The sequence below is a fragment of the Idiotropiscis lumnitzeri genome, chromosome 6 (genome assembly GCF_059441095.1).
Source record: "Idiotropiscis lumnitzeri isolate Australia: NSW breed Sydney's pygmy pipehorse chromosome 6, RoL_Ilum_1.0, whole genome shotgun sequence".
Classification (NCBI taxonomy): Eukaryota; Metazoa; Chordata; class Actinopteri; order Syngnathiformes; family Syngnathidae; genus Idiotropiscis; species Idiotropiscis lumnitzeri.
The window spans coordinates 748,977-763,095 of NC_142396.1; the positions used below are offsets into that span (position 1 = coordinate 748,977).

The 14,119-nt window shown below is 42.0% G+C and overlaps 1 protein-coding gene across 1 annotated transcript in view; it reads left to right on the forward strand.

Moving 5' to 3' along the window:
* The window catches only part of LOC148334398 (uncharacterized), a 15,695-nt gene continuing 1,576 nt past the window's right edge, over positions 1–14,119 (forward strand). The window contains exons 1-28 of the mRNA XM_088299393.1: positions 1–144; positions 1,442–1,516; positions 2,644–2,682; positions 2,751–2,813; positions 5,049–5,102; positions 5,205–5,240; positions 5,318–5,341; positions 6,786–6,839; positions 6,914–6,967; positions 7,041–7,073; positions 7,705–7,761; positions 7,847–7,900; positions 8,046–8,099; positions 9,099–9,152; positions 9,221–9,274; positions 9,628–9,681; positions 9,764–9,817; positions 10,416–10,469; positions 10,738–10,791; positions 11,538–11,582; positions 11,657–11,710; positions 11,780–11,833; positions 11,912–11,965; positions 12,940–13,011; positions 13,131–13,166; positions 13,246–13,290; positions 13,386–13,418; positions 13,537–13,683. Coding sequence (XP_088155519.1) covers positions 58–144; positions 1,442–1,516; positions 2,644–2,682; positions 2,751–2,813; positions 5,049–5,102; positions 5,205–5,240; positions 5,318–5,341; positions 6,786–6,839; positions 6,914–6,967; positions 7,041–7,073; positions 7,705–7,761; positions 7,847–7,900; positions 8,046–8,099; positions 9,099–9,152; positions 9,221–9,274; positions 9,628–9,681; positions 9,764–9,817; positions 10,416–10,469; positions 10,738–10,791; positions 11,538–11,582; positions 11,657–11,710; positions 11,780–11,833; positions 11,912–11,965; positions 12,940–13,011; positions 13,131–13,166; positions 13,246–13,290; positions 13,386–13,418; positions 13,537–13,683 — 1,548 coding nt within the window. The 5' untranslated portion in view covers positions 1–57. The remainder of the gene's footprint in view (positions 145–1,441; positions 1,517–2,643; positions 2,683–2,750; positions 2,814–5,048; positions 5,103–5,204; positions 5,241–5,317; positions 5,342–6,785; positions 6,840–6,913; positions 6,968–7,040; positions 7,074–7,704; positions 7,762–7,846; positions 7,901–8,045; positions 8,100–9,098; positions 9,153–9,220; positions 9,275–9,627; positions 9,682–9,763; positions 9,818–10,415; positions 10,470–10,737; positions 10,792–11,537; positions 11,583–11,656; positions 11,711–11,779; positions 11,834–11,911; positions 11,966–12,939; positions 13,012–13,130; positions 13,167–13,245; positions 13,291–13,385; positions 13,419–13,536; positions 13,684–14,119) is intronic.

A 14,119-nucleotide genomic window follows, 5' to 3' on the forward strand; every position in this document is an offset into this window, starting at 1 on the left:
GGTGGCCCGTTCTTGAGCAATCTGATCAAATCTGAGAAAAAGGGGACTCGTGGTGTGATGGTCAGTCCCGGGAAGACCATGGATCTGTCCAGGACCTGCCAACTGCTCCTTCTGCTGCAAACGCTTCTCGTCGCCTCAGCTCAGGTGATGCAAATATCCGCTTCTACCGAACGTAATAACGTTACAGAGAAATGTTGTTGTAATTCTCGGCATGGAAATGGACCGGAGCACAATGCCAAGTATGAACTGTTGATTCTGTCTTTTGTTTGAGACTTGGTGGAAGTCGCAAGGTTATTTTGTTCTAACCACACACAAAAAAAATGGTTTGTTGAATTTTACTTTACTTTTATTCCATTTGCACCCAGATGCGTATTTTAAGTGGAATCTGGAACCAGATGTTTTCTTTTTTTGAGCAACTGCTTAACAAAATAAATGTAAAAAAAAAAAAAAAAAAGTTTCTGACTAACTACACAATTGGCTGTGCCTCGTTTTTTGCTCTAAGCAGGTCCACAAGTTGAGTCTTGGTCTTGAGACATGCTGAAGCAAAATGTGTTTCAGAATGCACTTACTTTGTCAAGTTAGAAACAATCGTGTTGCGATGCAGCGTTCGGTTGGGTCGAGTGAGAGAGCAGCTGCCAAATGGGGAAAGATGAAGCAGCATGTGGCTCACACCATCCAATGTCATTTATGCCAAATAATAGCCAACAATTGCATGCTTGTGTGATTGTGAGGCTTTTCAAATTGTGCCAAGTGGGACAAGAGCTGCTGTCTTACTCACAGGACGTTGAGTACTGCATCCTGTGCCTTTCCTCTGCGCAATTTTGATGCTTCCTTCCAATACATATGCCATAGAAATGTTTGCCACAAAAATTGCGGCTTGAAAAGTGGAATTATCGAAAGACAAAAAGGCCGATGCTATTCGATGCGAGTTACGACCTTCATAAGTGTTGTAAAATTGCTGTTGTTGACTTTGTAATGCTTGGTTTCAAGTATTTCTATGTACACACACGCACATGAGGGATGAGAGCCGATCTCAGCTGTCTTTGGGCAGCAGGCAGGGTACACCCTTGAACTGGTTGCCAGCCGAACGATCGCAGGGCACACATAGACGAATACGCATTCGCCGCTTACACTCACAACTAGGGACAATTTCAGTCAACCGACCATGCAAAAAAAATAAAATAAAATATATACGTATTAATGTTGTGGCATAACTGAATAGTGTTCACACTCTACATTCTATATATTTGTATGCATGCATATATACGAGCGTTGATGTGGCATTATCAAATGTGCGAGCCGTACCAGCGCGTTGACATCACAATCACTAATCCCAGCGCACGACGACCGACTGACCTCCGATCAGCCAAACAAAGAGCGCCTGTATGGCGCGTACATGCTCAATGATGACTCTATTTTTTTTTTTCAATTTGTTCTGCAGAGGGGCCCGGTGGGTCCAAGAGGCCCCCCGGGACCACCCGGAATTGCCGGCGTGCCCGGCGTGGACGGCATTGATGTGAGTTTTGGCGCCGTATTAGACGTTTGCAACGTTCTGCTGAGGAAACACGAGCACGGTGCATGCCAATGAAAAGCTGCTTGGAACAGCCTCAAAGCCGCTTATCCTTTCAAACCTCTTAAACTTGCTTTCCATGAGTGGATGTTTTTGTGAGAGTGTATACGTGTATTATCTATAAAAGTTGATGTGGATCCATCAAACGGTGTTCAGGGGCTGAATATTTCGGTAATGAACAAAGCGACTGATCCTAAAATGGCCGCTTCAAGATCAAAATGGCAAACTTCTTTGGAATGTCTTCCAAATTTCATGATGCAAAGTGAAACTGGTTTTGGGGTCTAACATTGCTCACTTTAACTCTAGTTGAGCACAGGTGAGCCTAAAATGGCAATTTCAAAACAAAATGGCAGCGAATGTCTTTTTGGATTTGCTTTCCTGAGACTTTTTTGATGGACACATCCACCCAAAAATTTGCTGCTATGCAAAACTGGCTTTTCCGTTTTCACCATTTCACTTGGCCCCATTGATATTGCGAATAGTCAGACCTTCCGAAAAGTAGTTTCGTGATTAATCGCCAACTAACCGATGATCACGTTTTTCGAGAATTGATCACTTGTTTAAAGAGCTCAGAATTTCAAGGTTTCAACACAAAGCAGACAGTTTCTTGCTGTGTTGAATCAAAATGTACAAACATTTGCTCTTACTGTGGAAACAACATTTTGGCCTATTTTCTGATATGTGATGGACCAAACCCGTAATGGGATCATAGAAATAATGCTAGTGAATCTTCTGCAAAGTCAGTTTCAAATGTTTTTTTTTTTTTTTTTAATGGATGTGCATTAAAACATGATTTGAAAAAAAAAATATGATTATATCAACAAAATTGATGATTAAAATCATGGTGAGTTGCTGCCCTGGTACTGTAGTTTGCCTTTGGAAAAAAATCTAAATGAGTCTAAAGTAGGAAATTTCAGACAAAAAGGCTGACTTCCTGTGAATGCATGCGGCTTCTTGAAACTTTTTTTGTGGGTCCACTCATAAGCGCGACGCCGACCAAATTTCATGTTGCATCATCAAACTGGCCCCGATTTTCAAATCAATTTCAACCAGGCCACTTTTTTTGTTTTCAGGGCGAGAGAGGGGTGGACTCCAAAGTCAACGGGGGGCCGGTGAGTGACCACACACGCACACACACACGCACACACACACGCTAAGGTGTTGTACTGCTTTTTTGTAGGGTCCTGCCGGGGGAAACGGCAAAATGGGAGCTCCTGGAGCCGCAGGACTTCCGGGAGCGGACGTAAGTGGAATGACAACAGAACATCAAAGACGGAACGAGGCGCGATAAGACGAGATTCACTAATACTGTAGCGGTTCACATGTAGTCGAATGGTCGCGGCGCGCCGCTGTAACTGATTGGCAACGGGTTGCGGGCGTGGCCGGGTGAGCTGAGCCAACAATTGTAAACCTCAAATTGGCTAAGAAAAATTTATTAACTTTGTAATAACAATATATTGGCAAAAATTACAGAGGGGAGATTGAACATTTTCTATTTTTTTGTTTAAATATTTGAAAAATGACCATAAGTAAATTATTTTATTTGTTGCATGAATTTACCCGCCTAAATTAATATGCATTTGTTCATCTGTAGTTTGCATGTATTTTCCCCTCATTTTTGATCTATTGTAAATAAAAATAAATAAAGCAAAATAAATGTTTGAATACACATTCATATTTTTAATTAATAATTGGTTCATTAATTATAATAAAAAGGTATTAATTTGTATTTATTTTATATGAATCAAACTCGTACCTGTCAATTAGTTAAACACTTTCAAATTGGTTCACTCAAAAAGATTTATTTTGTCTTGATGTTTCTACTTAAAATGGTTTATTCTAAACATTCAACTAAAACAATTGGAAAATTTTTTAGTAAATAATCCTTACATTAATTGTATTTAAATTAATCTTAATAGCAGTTTAAAAAAATAGCAGGTTATTATTATTATTTTTTTTTTTAGTATTAAAAGTATAAAAGAAACACTGTGGTTTCTGCTTTTAAAACAAATCTGTCCAATTTAAGAGCCCAAAAGTGAGCGCCAACGAAGCTCCAGGATAAGCAGTCGAGAAGGTTTCGTGCGCCCTGGTGGCTTCCGGATGGAAACAGGGCTCTTTTTGTGCGGAATGGCGACGGGGGGGCTTTGGGGGACGGAGCAGAATGGAGCCAGTGTGTCGTGCGGCGATGCGCTTCTGTTACCTGTCTACTCGGGCTTCTGTTGCAACAGAAAACGAGGAGGAGGAGTGGATGGAAGTCGACTTCATACCAGGATTCGGCAATCTGTTTGGGCCAAGCACCCTCTCGTAATACTAAAAAGAGTTGAAAATAACTCCCATGTGTACCCTCAAATTCCTTTTTTATTTTTTTTATTTTTTTTTAGTAATATCAGAAACTCGTAAAGAACAAGACAAAATACATATATGGGCATCAGCAGCCTTTACAAGTACCAGATACACTGAAATAAGACGTGTAAAGGTCTACTTGCTTATGCCAACTTATTTATATGAAATGTCTTTTGAAGGAAAAACTAAAATATATTCAATTGGGCATATCAGATTGATGTTTTTATTCATCACAATCATAAAAAAAGTTTCTACTTGGCTCCAGGCCAAATAGGGACAAGTCAGTCATCATTTTTGCGGTACAGAAAACGGACCCTCAGTTGGACAACTGTTGGTTTAGTTTATACTTGATTTTAAGCTACTTTGGTACGTTTTGTAAATTAGCCTCAGTGGTTATCAGACGCTAACTGCCTGTTAACTGAGGCTAACTTAGACTTGGCAAATTTATACAGATTTAAGATGCTGCAGGCTAGCAAGAAAACTCTTACCCAAGTTACATGATGATGGGACACTAACTGCCTGGGTGAGTTATAGATTACTGAGTCTAATATAGCGCTAGCATAGAGGGCTCATGATGAACAGAAGACGCTAGAGGCTAGCTAGCTGCTCATTTTGATGCTAACTTACAAAACTGAGATGACATTTTAGCACATACTATATGATTGTAAGATGCTAGCCATTTAATGATTCAATCCATAAGACGTATATATACGTTTTCAAAATTGTTGTCCCCGCCTCCCAAAGACGTATTTATACGTCTTAGCCTTTTGCGTCAGAGCTCCATCTTTTTAAAGCTTTAGAACACAATATTCCTAGGCCTTGCAAAATCAGTCAAAAGCCACAAAAAAAACGCTGTGATTGAGGCGTTTCCTCTTGCAAAAATGGCTGGGGATAAATGAGTTCATCATTTGTAGTCAGCAAAATAATGTCATTAAAAAGGCACTAAAGAGCTGCTAATTTAAAGTTAATTGAGCATAATTAGGAGTTAATTGGCAAAATTCTAAGGTTAGAACCTGTTATTTGCCAACATCTAGGGGCTAACTTTGTCTCACTTAGCTTCAAGTTTTATACTTAGAAGATGCTAACGTCTCGCTAACTCGTAACTATCTGTCAGCGCAATTCCCTTCTTGTGCAGGGACCCGTGGGACCTCCCGGAGATCGAGGTTTAGTGGGCGTAAAAGGACCAAAAGTGAGTTGATTATGCATCAAGTGTGATCCTATTCAACCAGAGAAACATTCTTGTGCTTCACCGGCTGAATATTGGAAACATTTCTCGTGATCTTGTCCTCAGGGGGATGCTGGACCAGCAGGCCCAGCCGGCCAGCCCGTAAGAACACGTGTTGTTGTTCGTCTTCATGTTTGTGAGTTTCTTTCTGTAAGTGAAGGATGTGTGGCCTCTTGCAGGGGCTGGGACCAGACGGCTTGGATGTGAGTACCACCAGAACATTTTTTTGTTTTTTTTGGGTTTTTTTTGTAATTCTCCCAAAAAAAAAACAAAAAAAAGTACAGTTTTACTTCCTTTAGGTGACTACTTCCCTGCCCCAAAAAGTATCATTCTTTATATAATAGGACTTGTTTTGAATTGTTCATTTTTTTTTTAAATGCAACATTTTCACAACAAAAATAAAATATCTGGAAAATGCAAGATTTTTTTCACAGAAAAAAATCCTTATTTGTTTTCAAGAACTTCATCACTTTTCTTCTTAAAAATATTATTTTGGGGTGTAGAATCTCATCTGCTGCCTGTTTTTTTAAACTGAAAAATATGACCTTTCATCCGGTGAAGAAAAATCTGAAATTTTTCCTCAAAAGATTGTTTTTTCACAGATAAAAAACACATTTCGAGTGGAATAAAATGACTTTTTTCTGCTCCTCACAAATAGGACATTTGTCTTTTCCTGTAATGTTGTTCTTTCCATTTAAAAACATCTCCATCATTTTCGCTGGTTTAATTCTATTTTTTGAAAGATTTTTTTTTATATATAAATCACATGACCAGTCACTGATGGTGTAGTGGTGCACTCGCCTGACTTTTGTGCGGGCAGCGTGGGATCGGTCCGCTCTCAGCGACGGTGTCAATGTCTGCCCTGCGACTGGCTGGCGACCACTTCAGGGTGGGGTGCGCCTTTCGACGGAAGTCAGCTGGCGTAGGCTCCAGCGACCCCGTGACCCTGTACAAGACAAGGACACATAAATCAAAGGATCTTTTTTGGGAATAATGTTTTAACTCAAAACAAGTGACTTTTTGAAAAAAGGATGTTTTATATCTGGAAAGGTTCTGACATTCTTACAATTTGACACTTTTTTTAACATAAGTTAAAATATGAAGTATTATTGTAACTTTATACATCCATCCATCCATCCATTATCTGAGCCACTTTTTTTGAGAAGGGTCGCGGGGCATGCTGGAGCCTATCCCAGCTGTCTTCGGGCAGTAGGCGGGCGGGGGGACACCCTGAGCTGGTTGCCAGCCAATCACAGGGCACACTGCGACAAACAACCACTTGCGCTCACACTCACACAATTTAGAGTGTCCAATCAACCTGTCGTGCATGTTTTTTGGAATGTGGGAGGAAACCGGAGTACCCGGAGAAAACCCACGCAGGCAACGGGGAGAACATACAAAGTCAGCACAGGAAGGCCGGAGCCATAATCAAACCCACGACTTCTGCACTGTGAGGCCATCCTGCTCACCAGTTGTCCACCGTGCTGCTTATTATCACATTAGTACAAAGTAAAAAAATAAAAATAAAAAAATCCCTGAAAACAAGTTAGACCTTCTTCCCCCCCCCCTTTTTTTTTAATTAAAATGTTTTGTTTTTTTCTATTAAAAAACCAAAACTCCTGGGTTTATTTTGTATGAATTGACCAGGGCATCCCGGGAACCGACGGCCTCTCAGGAGAAATGGGCAAAGCGGGCCCCCCTGTGAGTAACCACATGACATGGTGACCGCTAATTGATGTCTAACCGATATTAATTGAAGCTACGTGTTGCCGCAGGGGGCCAGAGGCAAGAGGGGCCAAGTGGGCGCTACGGGAGCCGTGGGACCTCGGGTAAATTCAACTCAAGACGCTGCCACCGCTTGTTTGTTGGTGCCAACATTTGACCAAAATGTATTTTTTACAGGGTCCTCCGGGAGTTTATCAGGGTCAAGAACTGGTGAGTTTCACACCAGAACACTTGTTGGAAACATTCAGTCCAACAAGTGTGCGATCAATGTCATCAGATGACAAAATTGTCTGTTGTATAAATCGGCATTTTTGCCCCTGAGTAATATGCACGATATTGTATTAAACGGGAGCTCTGACACAAAGGACTGGATTCTAGAACGGTGGTGGAGCAGAATCTTTGTGTGCGTGTTGTTTTGTGTTCAGATTATGAGAGCAGAGCTAAAGTGTTGAACGCCCAACTTCCTGTATTTCTGATAAGTCTAACCAAAATGATGTTGTTGAAAGATAATGGTCACTTACCGTTAACAGAAGCTAACCTGAACAAAAGTATCAAATGAAACTAGCCACAAAGCCAACGCTAACTGAGGCTAACTTTGTCGGACAACAATTATGCAGCCGTGTGATACAAAGTTGCTGCTCACACACAAATGAACTGAGGCTAACCTAGGTTGAACAAGCAAGAGGACATGGTTGTTTACGCATATTAGAAGCTAATTTACTTTACTTAGTCTGAGAAAAAGTCAACTGTGACTGTCTCAGCATCGGGTAAGACCATTTGATGCTCGTGAACTCATTTTGCTATCAGATGCTAACTGGCGACTAACTTGTTGTTGTTTTAGTGCCCAAGTGCTTGTCCAGCTGGACTGTCAGGACACTCTGGACTGCCTGGCATGAAAGTACGTTTACATCTTCTACGGGGGGGGGGGGGGTAACCCAAAGAAAATGTTCTTTTGGGTCCATGTCGTCATTTTCTGTGCGCAGGGTCACAAGGGTGTGAAGGGTGAGTCAGGAGAGCCCGGTCTACAAGGACACAAGGTGATATCCCCGTACTTTATCTTTACGTAAAACCCCACACAACCAATCAAGTTTGTCCCTTGTTTGCTTTAATAATAATAATAATAATATTGAATACAAATCAAATTTCGATAGTAGTTTTCTGAATGGTCAAAGATGCTTTCAGGGAGAGGAGGGCGAACAAGGACCTCAGGGAGACGTCGGATCTCAAGGACTTCCGGTAAGAGACCTCCATATCCAGACCATCTTCAGACTGGCTCCATACTTGATCTATTTCAGTTGATAAGTCAACGGGTGAAACAGCGCCCTCTAGTGTACAAAAATGTGCTACCCTAAAGTCTGTTTTAATCCACGTAAATGGAGAATCCATCCATCCATCATCCGAATCGCTTACACACAAATATTCTTCCTTCTTACCAAAATCTTTGCTCGTGAACTTAATTAAATATATGAAAAGAACATTTATGAATAATCAGCCATCCTTTATCCAAGCCTCTTCTCCTCACGAGGATCGGCGGCTGGCGGGAGCCTCTCCGAGCCGTCTTCGGTCAGCAGACAGGGGACACCCAGAACTGGTTGCCAGCCAATCGTATAGCACGCAAAGACAAACAACCATCCGCGCTCCCAATCATATATCAGTGAATACCGTGCTTGACGTCTGGCTGTCACAATGTCACAAAATCACACTCTCTTCTTATTCATATGGAAAAATGAAATTGTGATTTAACAATGAACTAACTTTGTGTTAACTGAGGCCAATTTGGGGTGCGTTCAGAAACCGACTCTGACGCTCTAACCTGACTCTGAACGTGTTGTATTCGAAGAGGCAGAGCCCGCTTCCCTGCCATGAATTTCCAAACACACCTTATGCCGTAAACCAATCAGGATCTCAGGCTTGAACTCTTTCCAGCTGAGGTTCACTTCTGAGGAAAATTTGACCTGATACGAAATTTGCAGTCATCAAGGCTATAAAACGCTGACTAGTTGCAAACTTAGTTTACTGATGGCATCTTAGTCTCAGCAAATTTACGTCTATAAGATGCTAACTAGCTATAACTTAGCGCTAACAGTGGCCAACATCATTTTAGCAAACGATTTTGCCATAAATGGGTAAAATACAAACATGTATGTAGAACATTATGTAACGTCACAACAACTGCATGGGATTGACTTAGCAATATTTGGTTTTAGCTAACGCATGCTAATGTGCTACTTCCAGGGCCCGGCCGGAGCCAAGGGCCTGGCGGGAATCGTGGGGGCCAAAGGTGAAAGGGTAAGACACTCAATCACCATTAGACTTGCAGACTTTGTCCCACTTATGACCAAGACGTCGCCAAACAGGGACCCCGAGGGAAGTTGGGGGACACGGGACCTCAAGGCCAACAGGGAGCTCCGGTGAGTTCCGCCGGCCCATTTTCTTTACATCCTTATGAGATACGGAACCTCAGGCATGATGTCGGAGAAAAAAGAAAACAAAAATACTACGACAACAAAACAACATCACATATCGCAGTTTATTTGCAGATGTGCAAATTCAAATTCATATTTTGGAGCCTAAAATTTGTGCGTGTGTTGTTCGTATATTGGTGTAGCCAAAAGTTTAGCCCCGCCTGCCGCAATCCCCACACAATGTCATATTAAGCCCACAAATTAATATATTATTATGACATGATATTAAACCCACAAATGAGTATTTTTTTCTCCGTTCTGCAAGCATATTAACAAATTTCTACGATCCCAAAATTTAGGGGGACTACGGCCAAAGAGGAGCTATCGGAGAGACCGGACCCAGCGGGGTGCAGGTCAGAACTTTGTGTCCCATTGTGTTGAATGTGCACCACCCCTGTTATGGTCGCTTTAAATGTGGTCTTGGTTTCTTTGCAGGGTGAGCGAGGTCCTTCCGGAATCAGAGGACCACCAGGACCAAAGGGAGAAGCTGTGAGAACTCGTTTCCAACTTAGCGTTGATTCAGGCTAACTTGGTCTGAAAAAACTATTTGGTTTTAAAAATGCCAACTTGATGTTAACTCCGCATCATTTGAGGCTAATTTGCTGTTAACTAAGCCGAAATTAGTTTTGGCAAAAAGATAACATAAGATGCTAACTGCCTGCTTATTTGAAAAACAACTCAGGCATACTTACCGTTCTCTGAAGCTAACTCAGTTTTAGTAAAATGACTTGGTTAGAACATTCTAATAAGCTATTATCGTGGAGTTAACTCATCTTAAGTTGCAGTTAATTAAGGCTAAATTTTACAGCATTTGGTCATAAGATGCTAATTTAGCAATGGGCAAAATAATGCTTAGCATAGGGCACACAATAAATATGGCAAAACCATTGGATGCTAACTAGCTGCCGACTGATCATGGACTAAAGCTAACTTACAGTTTACTCAAGCCAACTTAGTCTGAACAGAATTATGTGACTACAAAATCAGAAACTTATAGTTTGCTCATGGTAACTTGGTCTTAGCTAACTGGCAGCTAACACCTAGGGCGATTGAAAGCTAATTTCCTGTCAACGTGTTGCTTTCACAGGGCCTTCCTGGTCCTGACGGTCGGGAAGGAATCCCTGGACTTCCTGGTTCAAAGGTGACTACGGTCTTAATGGTTTGGGCAGAGATGGTCACTTTACCCTATTTTGACGGTCCGTCTTCCACCCACGACCTGGCCAGCCATCCGTCATTGTCGCTCCATTCTTATTCAGAAGATAATCCACCTCCGTCCTTGTCTTTTTAAGCGCTTCTGTCCTTGCATTTCACCAGTGCCAGAGACGGAATGCCCATCTCTCGGTTTGCGTACCGTCAGACCCAATGGGACCTTTCCGTTGCTTTGTGATTGCAATTGTGTGCTTCTTTAGGGTCTTCCCGGCAAGAACGGCGCTCCGGGTGATGCTGGACTTCAAGGTCTCCCTGTAAGTGTGACTGGAACGCAAGTAATGAGGAAGCAACAAAATACAAATACGTACATTATTACTGCACTTAATTAGATTCCCCCCCCCCTATTGCTTACTTGAGTACAGTTGTACCTTGATTGAAGTTTTTTTTTGTTCCAAGCTGTCACTCTGGCAATTTTGTACTTTGTGCTGCGACAAAGAAATTTAAATTCACGTTCATGTGGATTCATCGCAGTGAATAGTGCGCACGCAACAAACTGTTTTTGGAAGCTGAGCCACAATTGGCTGTTCGCCCGCAAATAAGAGGAGCAGAATGGGATTTATGTTTCAGATTTTGTTACACAGTATGTAAAATGTATGTTGTATCAATTGCCAGAAAGACTGAGGCACGTCGTGGAGCCTTTTTTTGCGAGATTTCGGAAAAAGTGTACGAAATGGTTTCTACTCTTACGCAGTCTTGGCCGCCTGGCCACATGGGGGCGCCATTGCCTAGCCCATGTGACTATCTGCAAGTCTAAGACGAGAACTGATTCCATCTGTTGGTAGATGTGTGCTGACGGTGTCATAGACAAGAAGTTGCCGAGCCAGGAGGAAAGGTCACAGCGAGAAAATGAAATCAGCTATTTTATTATTCAAAGGCCTACTCTAACAAAACAATCGATTATCAAAATAGTAGTGAATTGATTAGGTCATTGATTACTTGTAGATAAACAGAATAGTTATTATTGCACCTCTAAGAATTTTGTTTTTACTCTTCATTGTAGGGGGTTCCTGGTTCTTATGGCCCAAAAGGAGTTAGTGGTCCCAAGGTATCAAAGCATCATCGGTCACCGCACAATTGATGAAAATTGGTTCTACCCAGAATTTTTCTTTTTATTGCCAGGGTGTGTCCGGAGATCTGGGTGTCGCGGGACTGATGGGGTCTCCGGGAAAGCAAGTATGGAAGTCTCAAAAAGCGTTCCTGGTAAAGTTGGCTGAACTCTGACTGGACAGGGTTTAATTCCAGGGCGAGCGCGGCGACCAGGGTGAGGTGGGACCTGTCGGACCCCGAGGAGGACCTGTAAGTGGTTTCTGGTAAACGCGTTGAGGGAACACTCGCTCCGATAATCCCAAATTGACTAATTGTGTTTGATGGCAGGGTGAACGAGGTGAAAGAGGACCGGACGGACCGACGGGCGCACCTGGCGCACGGGTGAGGCCGCTCAATTTCTGCTCGCAAAGGATACGTGGAGCTGCTAACTCGCAGTTAGCCAGTGAACAATAAATAGATCAGATGCTTTTTTAAAGGAGAACCCCCCCATAAAAAATGATATAGGAAATAAAATAGAACATCAATGTTTATTTCATCACAATTAAAACCTAATCTTACAGAGAATTGATATCTTTCAGATATAAAGATTTCTTTGCTTGTTTTCATAAAAAGTTTTGATTTCCTTGTGAAAAAATGGTTCTACTCTTGTAAGAATGATATTGTTAAAAAGTAGTAACCAAAATAAATATTTTGGTTGTATTTTATTTACAGAAAAAGTTCACAAAACGTTTTTCTGCAAGAAAAAAAATCCCCAAGAGAGAACATGTTCAAGAGAGTAGCAATTTTATCAATGATAACAGTCCCTTTAATTTTTGTTTAGGAAAGTTCTGGAGAAAACACCGTTTCGTTTAAAAAAAAAAATACTAACTTTTCCAAGAAAAAGTCATATTTTGGTGCCCTAAAAATAGTAACCTTATAAGGATAGAGTCATATTTTTTTCTTTTACAATTAAAAAACTTATTTTGGTTTTGGAAAAAACACACATTTTGTGAGAAATCATATTTTTGCTATTAATGTATTTTTCAAGAAAGTTACTATTCCTCCAAAAAGTTAAATTTTTGAATTTCCAATATTTTTGGGGTATATGTTTTTCAAGATAAATTCACATAATTTCACATTTTGCTCTTCAAGATAAACTGCCATATTTTCCAAGCAAAACGTTTCGGGATAACAAGAAGGTGCTGTGTGCGCCCACAAATGCCACAAAGCAATCAAGCAATCAGACACTGGAGGCTTGCCGTCTCCACACTGCAGTGGTTCATCTGGTTGGGGGCCTCAATTTTTTTCTCTCCATTTCCTGCTAGCCGTGCTAACAGCGGCGCCTTCTGTCTGACTCTTTCAAATGTGTGTGACAGGGAAGCAAAGGGGACGTGGGCCTTCCCGGAATCCCTGGACCGGCTGGTTATCGAGGTCAGAAGGGTGACAGGGTAAGAAAACACACATGCGCATACACACAAACAGACGCACGCGCAAAACTGCGCAAACGGGCGTTCACTGTAGTCCCCTTTTTGGTCGACATTTGTTAAACTCCTCTCTGCCCCCCCAGGGTTCCGTAGGTCTGGATGGTCCAAAAGGAGAGCAGGTGCGTTTTTCCTCATCCTCCAAAGTCAGAGTTCACATTTTCTTAACGGGATAACCAATGTGTGTGGCGTCCATTCCAGGGACCTCCGGGGGCCGAGGGAACGCCGGGATATCGAGGAGACCTGGTGAGCGCCTGCCCTGCTGCAACCTGGTTCTGCGTCTTTGGACCGCTTCCTCAAGCTACACCTTTGCCTTCCTCATTTTGTGTCTATTCTTGCAGGGCGACCAAGGCGAGCCGGGCGAGAAAGGGGCGGTATGATAGCACAAAAAAAAAAAAAAACCCACACTTAAAAAAAACTGTATTTTTTTATGTAACTGTTTCTTTAAATAAGTATATATATATATAGTGTGCGTGTGTTTTGTGCGTGCAGACGGGCCCGTCGGGTGAGACTGGAAACAAAGGACCAGAAGGCGGGCGAGGGCAGCAGGGCAAGGAAGGTGAGCCGGGCCAAGCGGGACCGCGAGGGATGCAGGGTGACATGGGCATGCCGGGGCTGCCCGGCGTGCAGGGACCCGCGGTGAGACGACATCCAAAGTTGCACTTTTTGCTAATGACACAAGAATAAAGTTGCCGTTTTACAGGATAAAAAGAAAAAAAATTTTTTTTTTTTTTGGGCTCAAGAATTATTTTGTCAATTTTTTCCCACTTTTTTTGGGAACTAAAAGTCTTGCTTTTGTTCAGTTTTTTTTTAAGGGGAAGTCAAATCATTGGATTTTTTCTTGAGCATAATTTGTTCTATGCACCCCCACTAGTCTAAACATGACATTCTGATGAATCTTACATTTATGGATAAAGGAATGAGTCAGCAAAATGCAGCCGGCCGTTTCGATCCATCTGAGGAGGCGGCCATTTTGCCACTTGCTGTGGACTGAAAATGACATCACAGTTGCTTGCGGCACAGCTTGCCAAAGTCACGTGACCAAACCCAGAAAACAGGTGAGCCGTGACGGTCG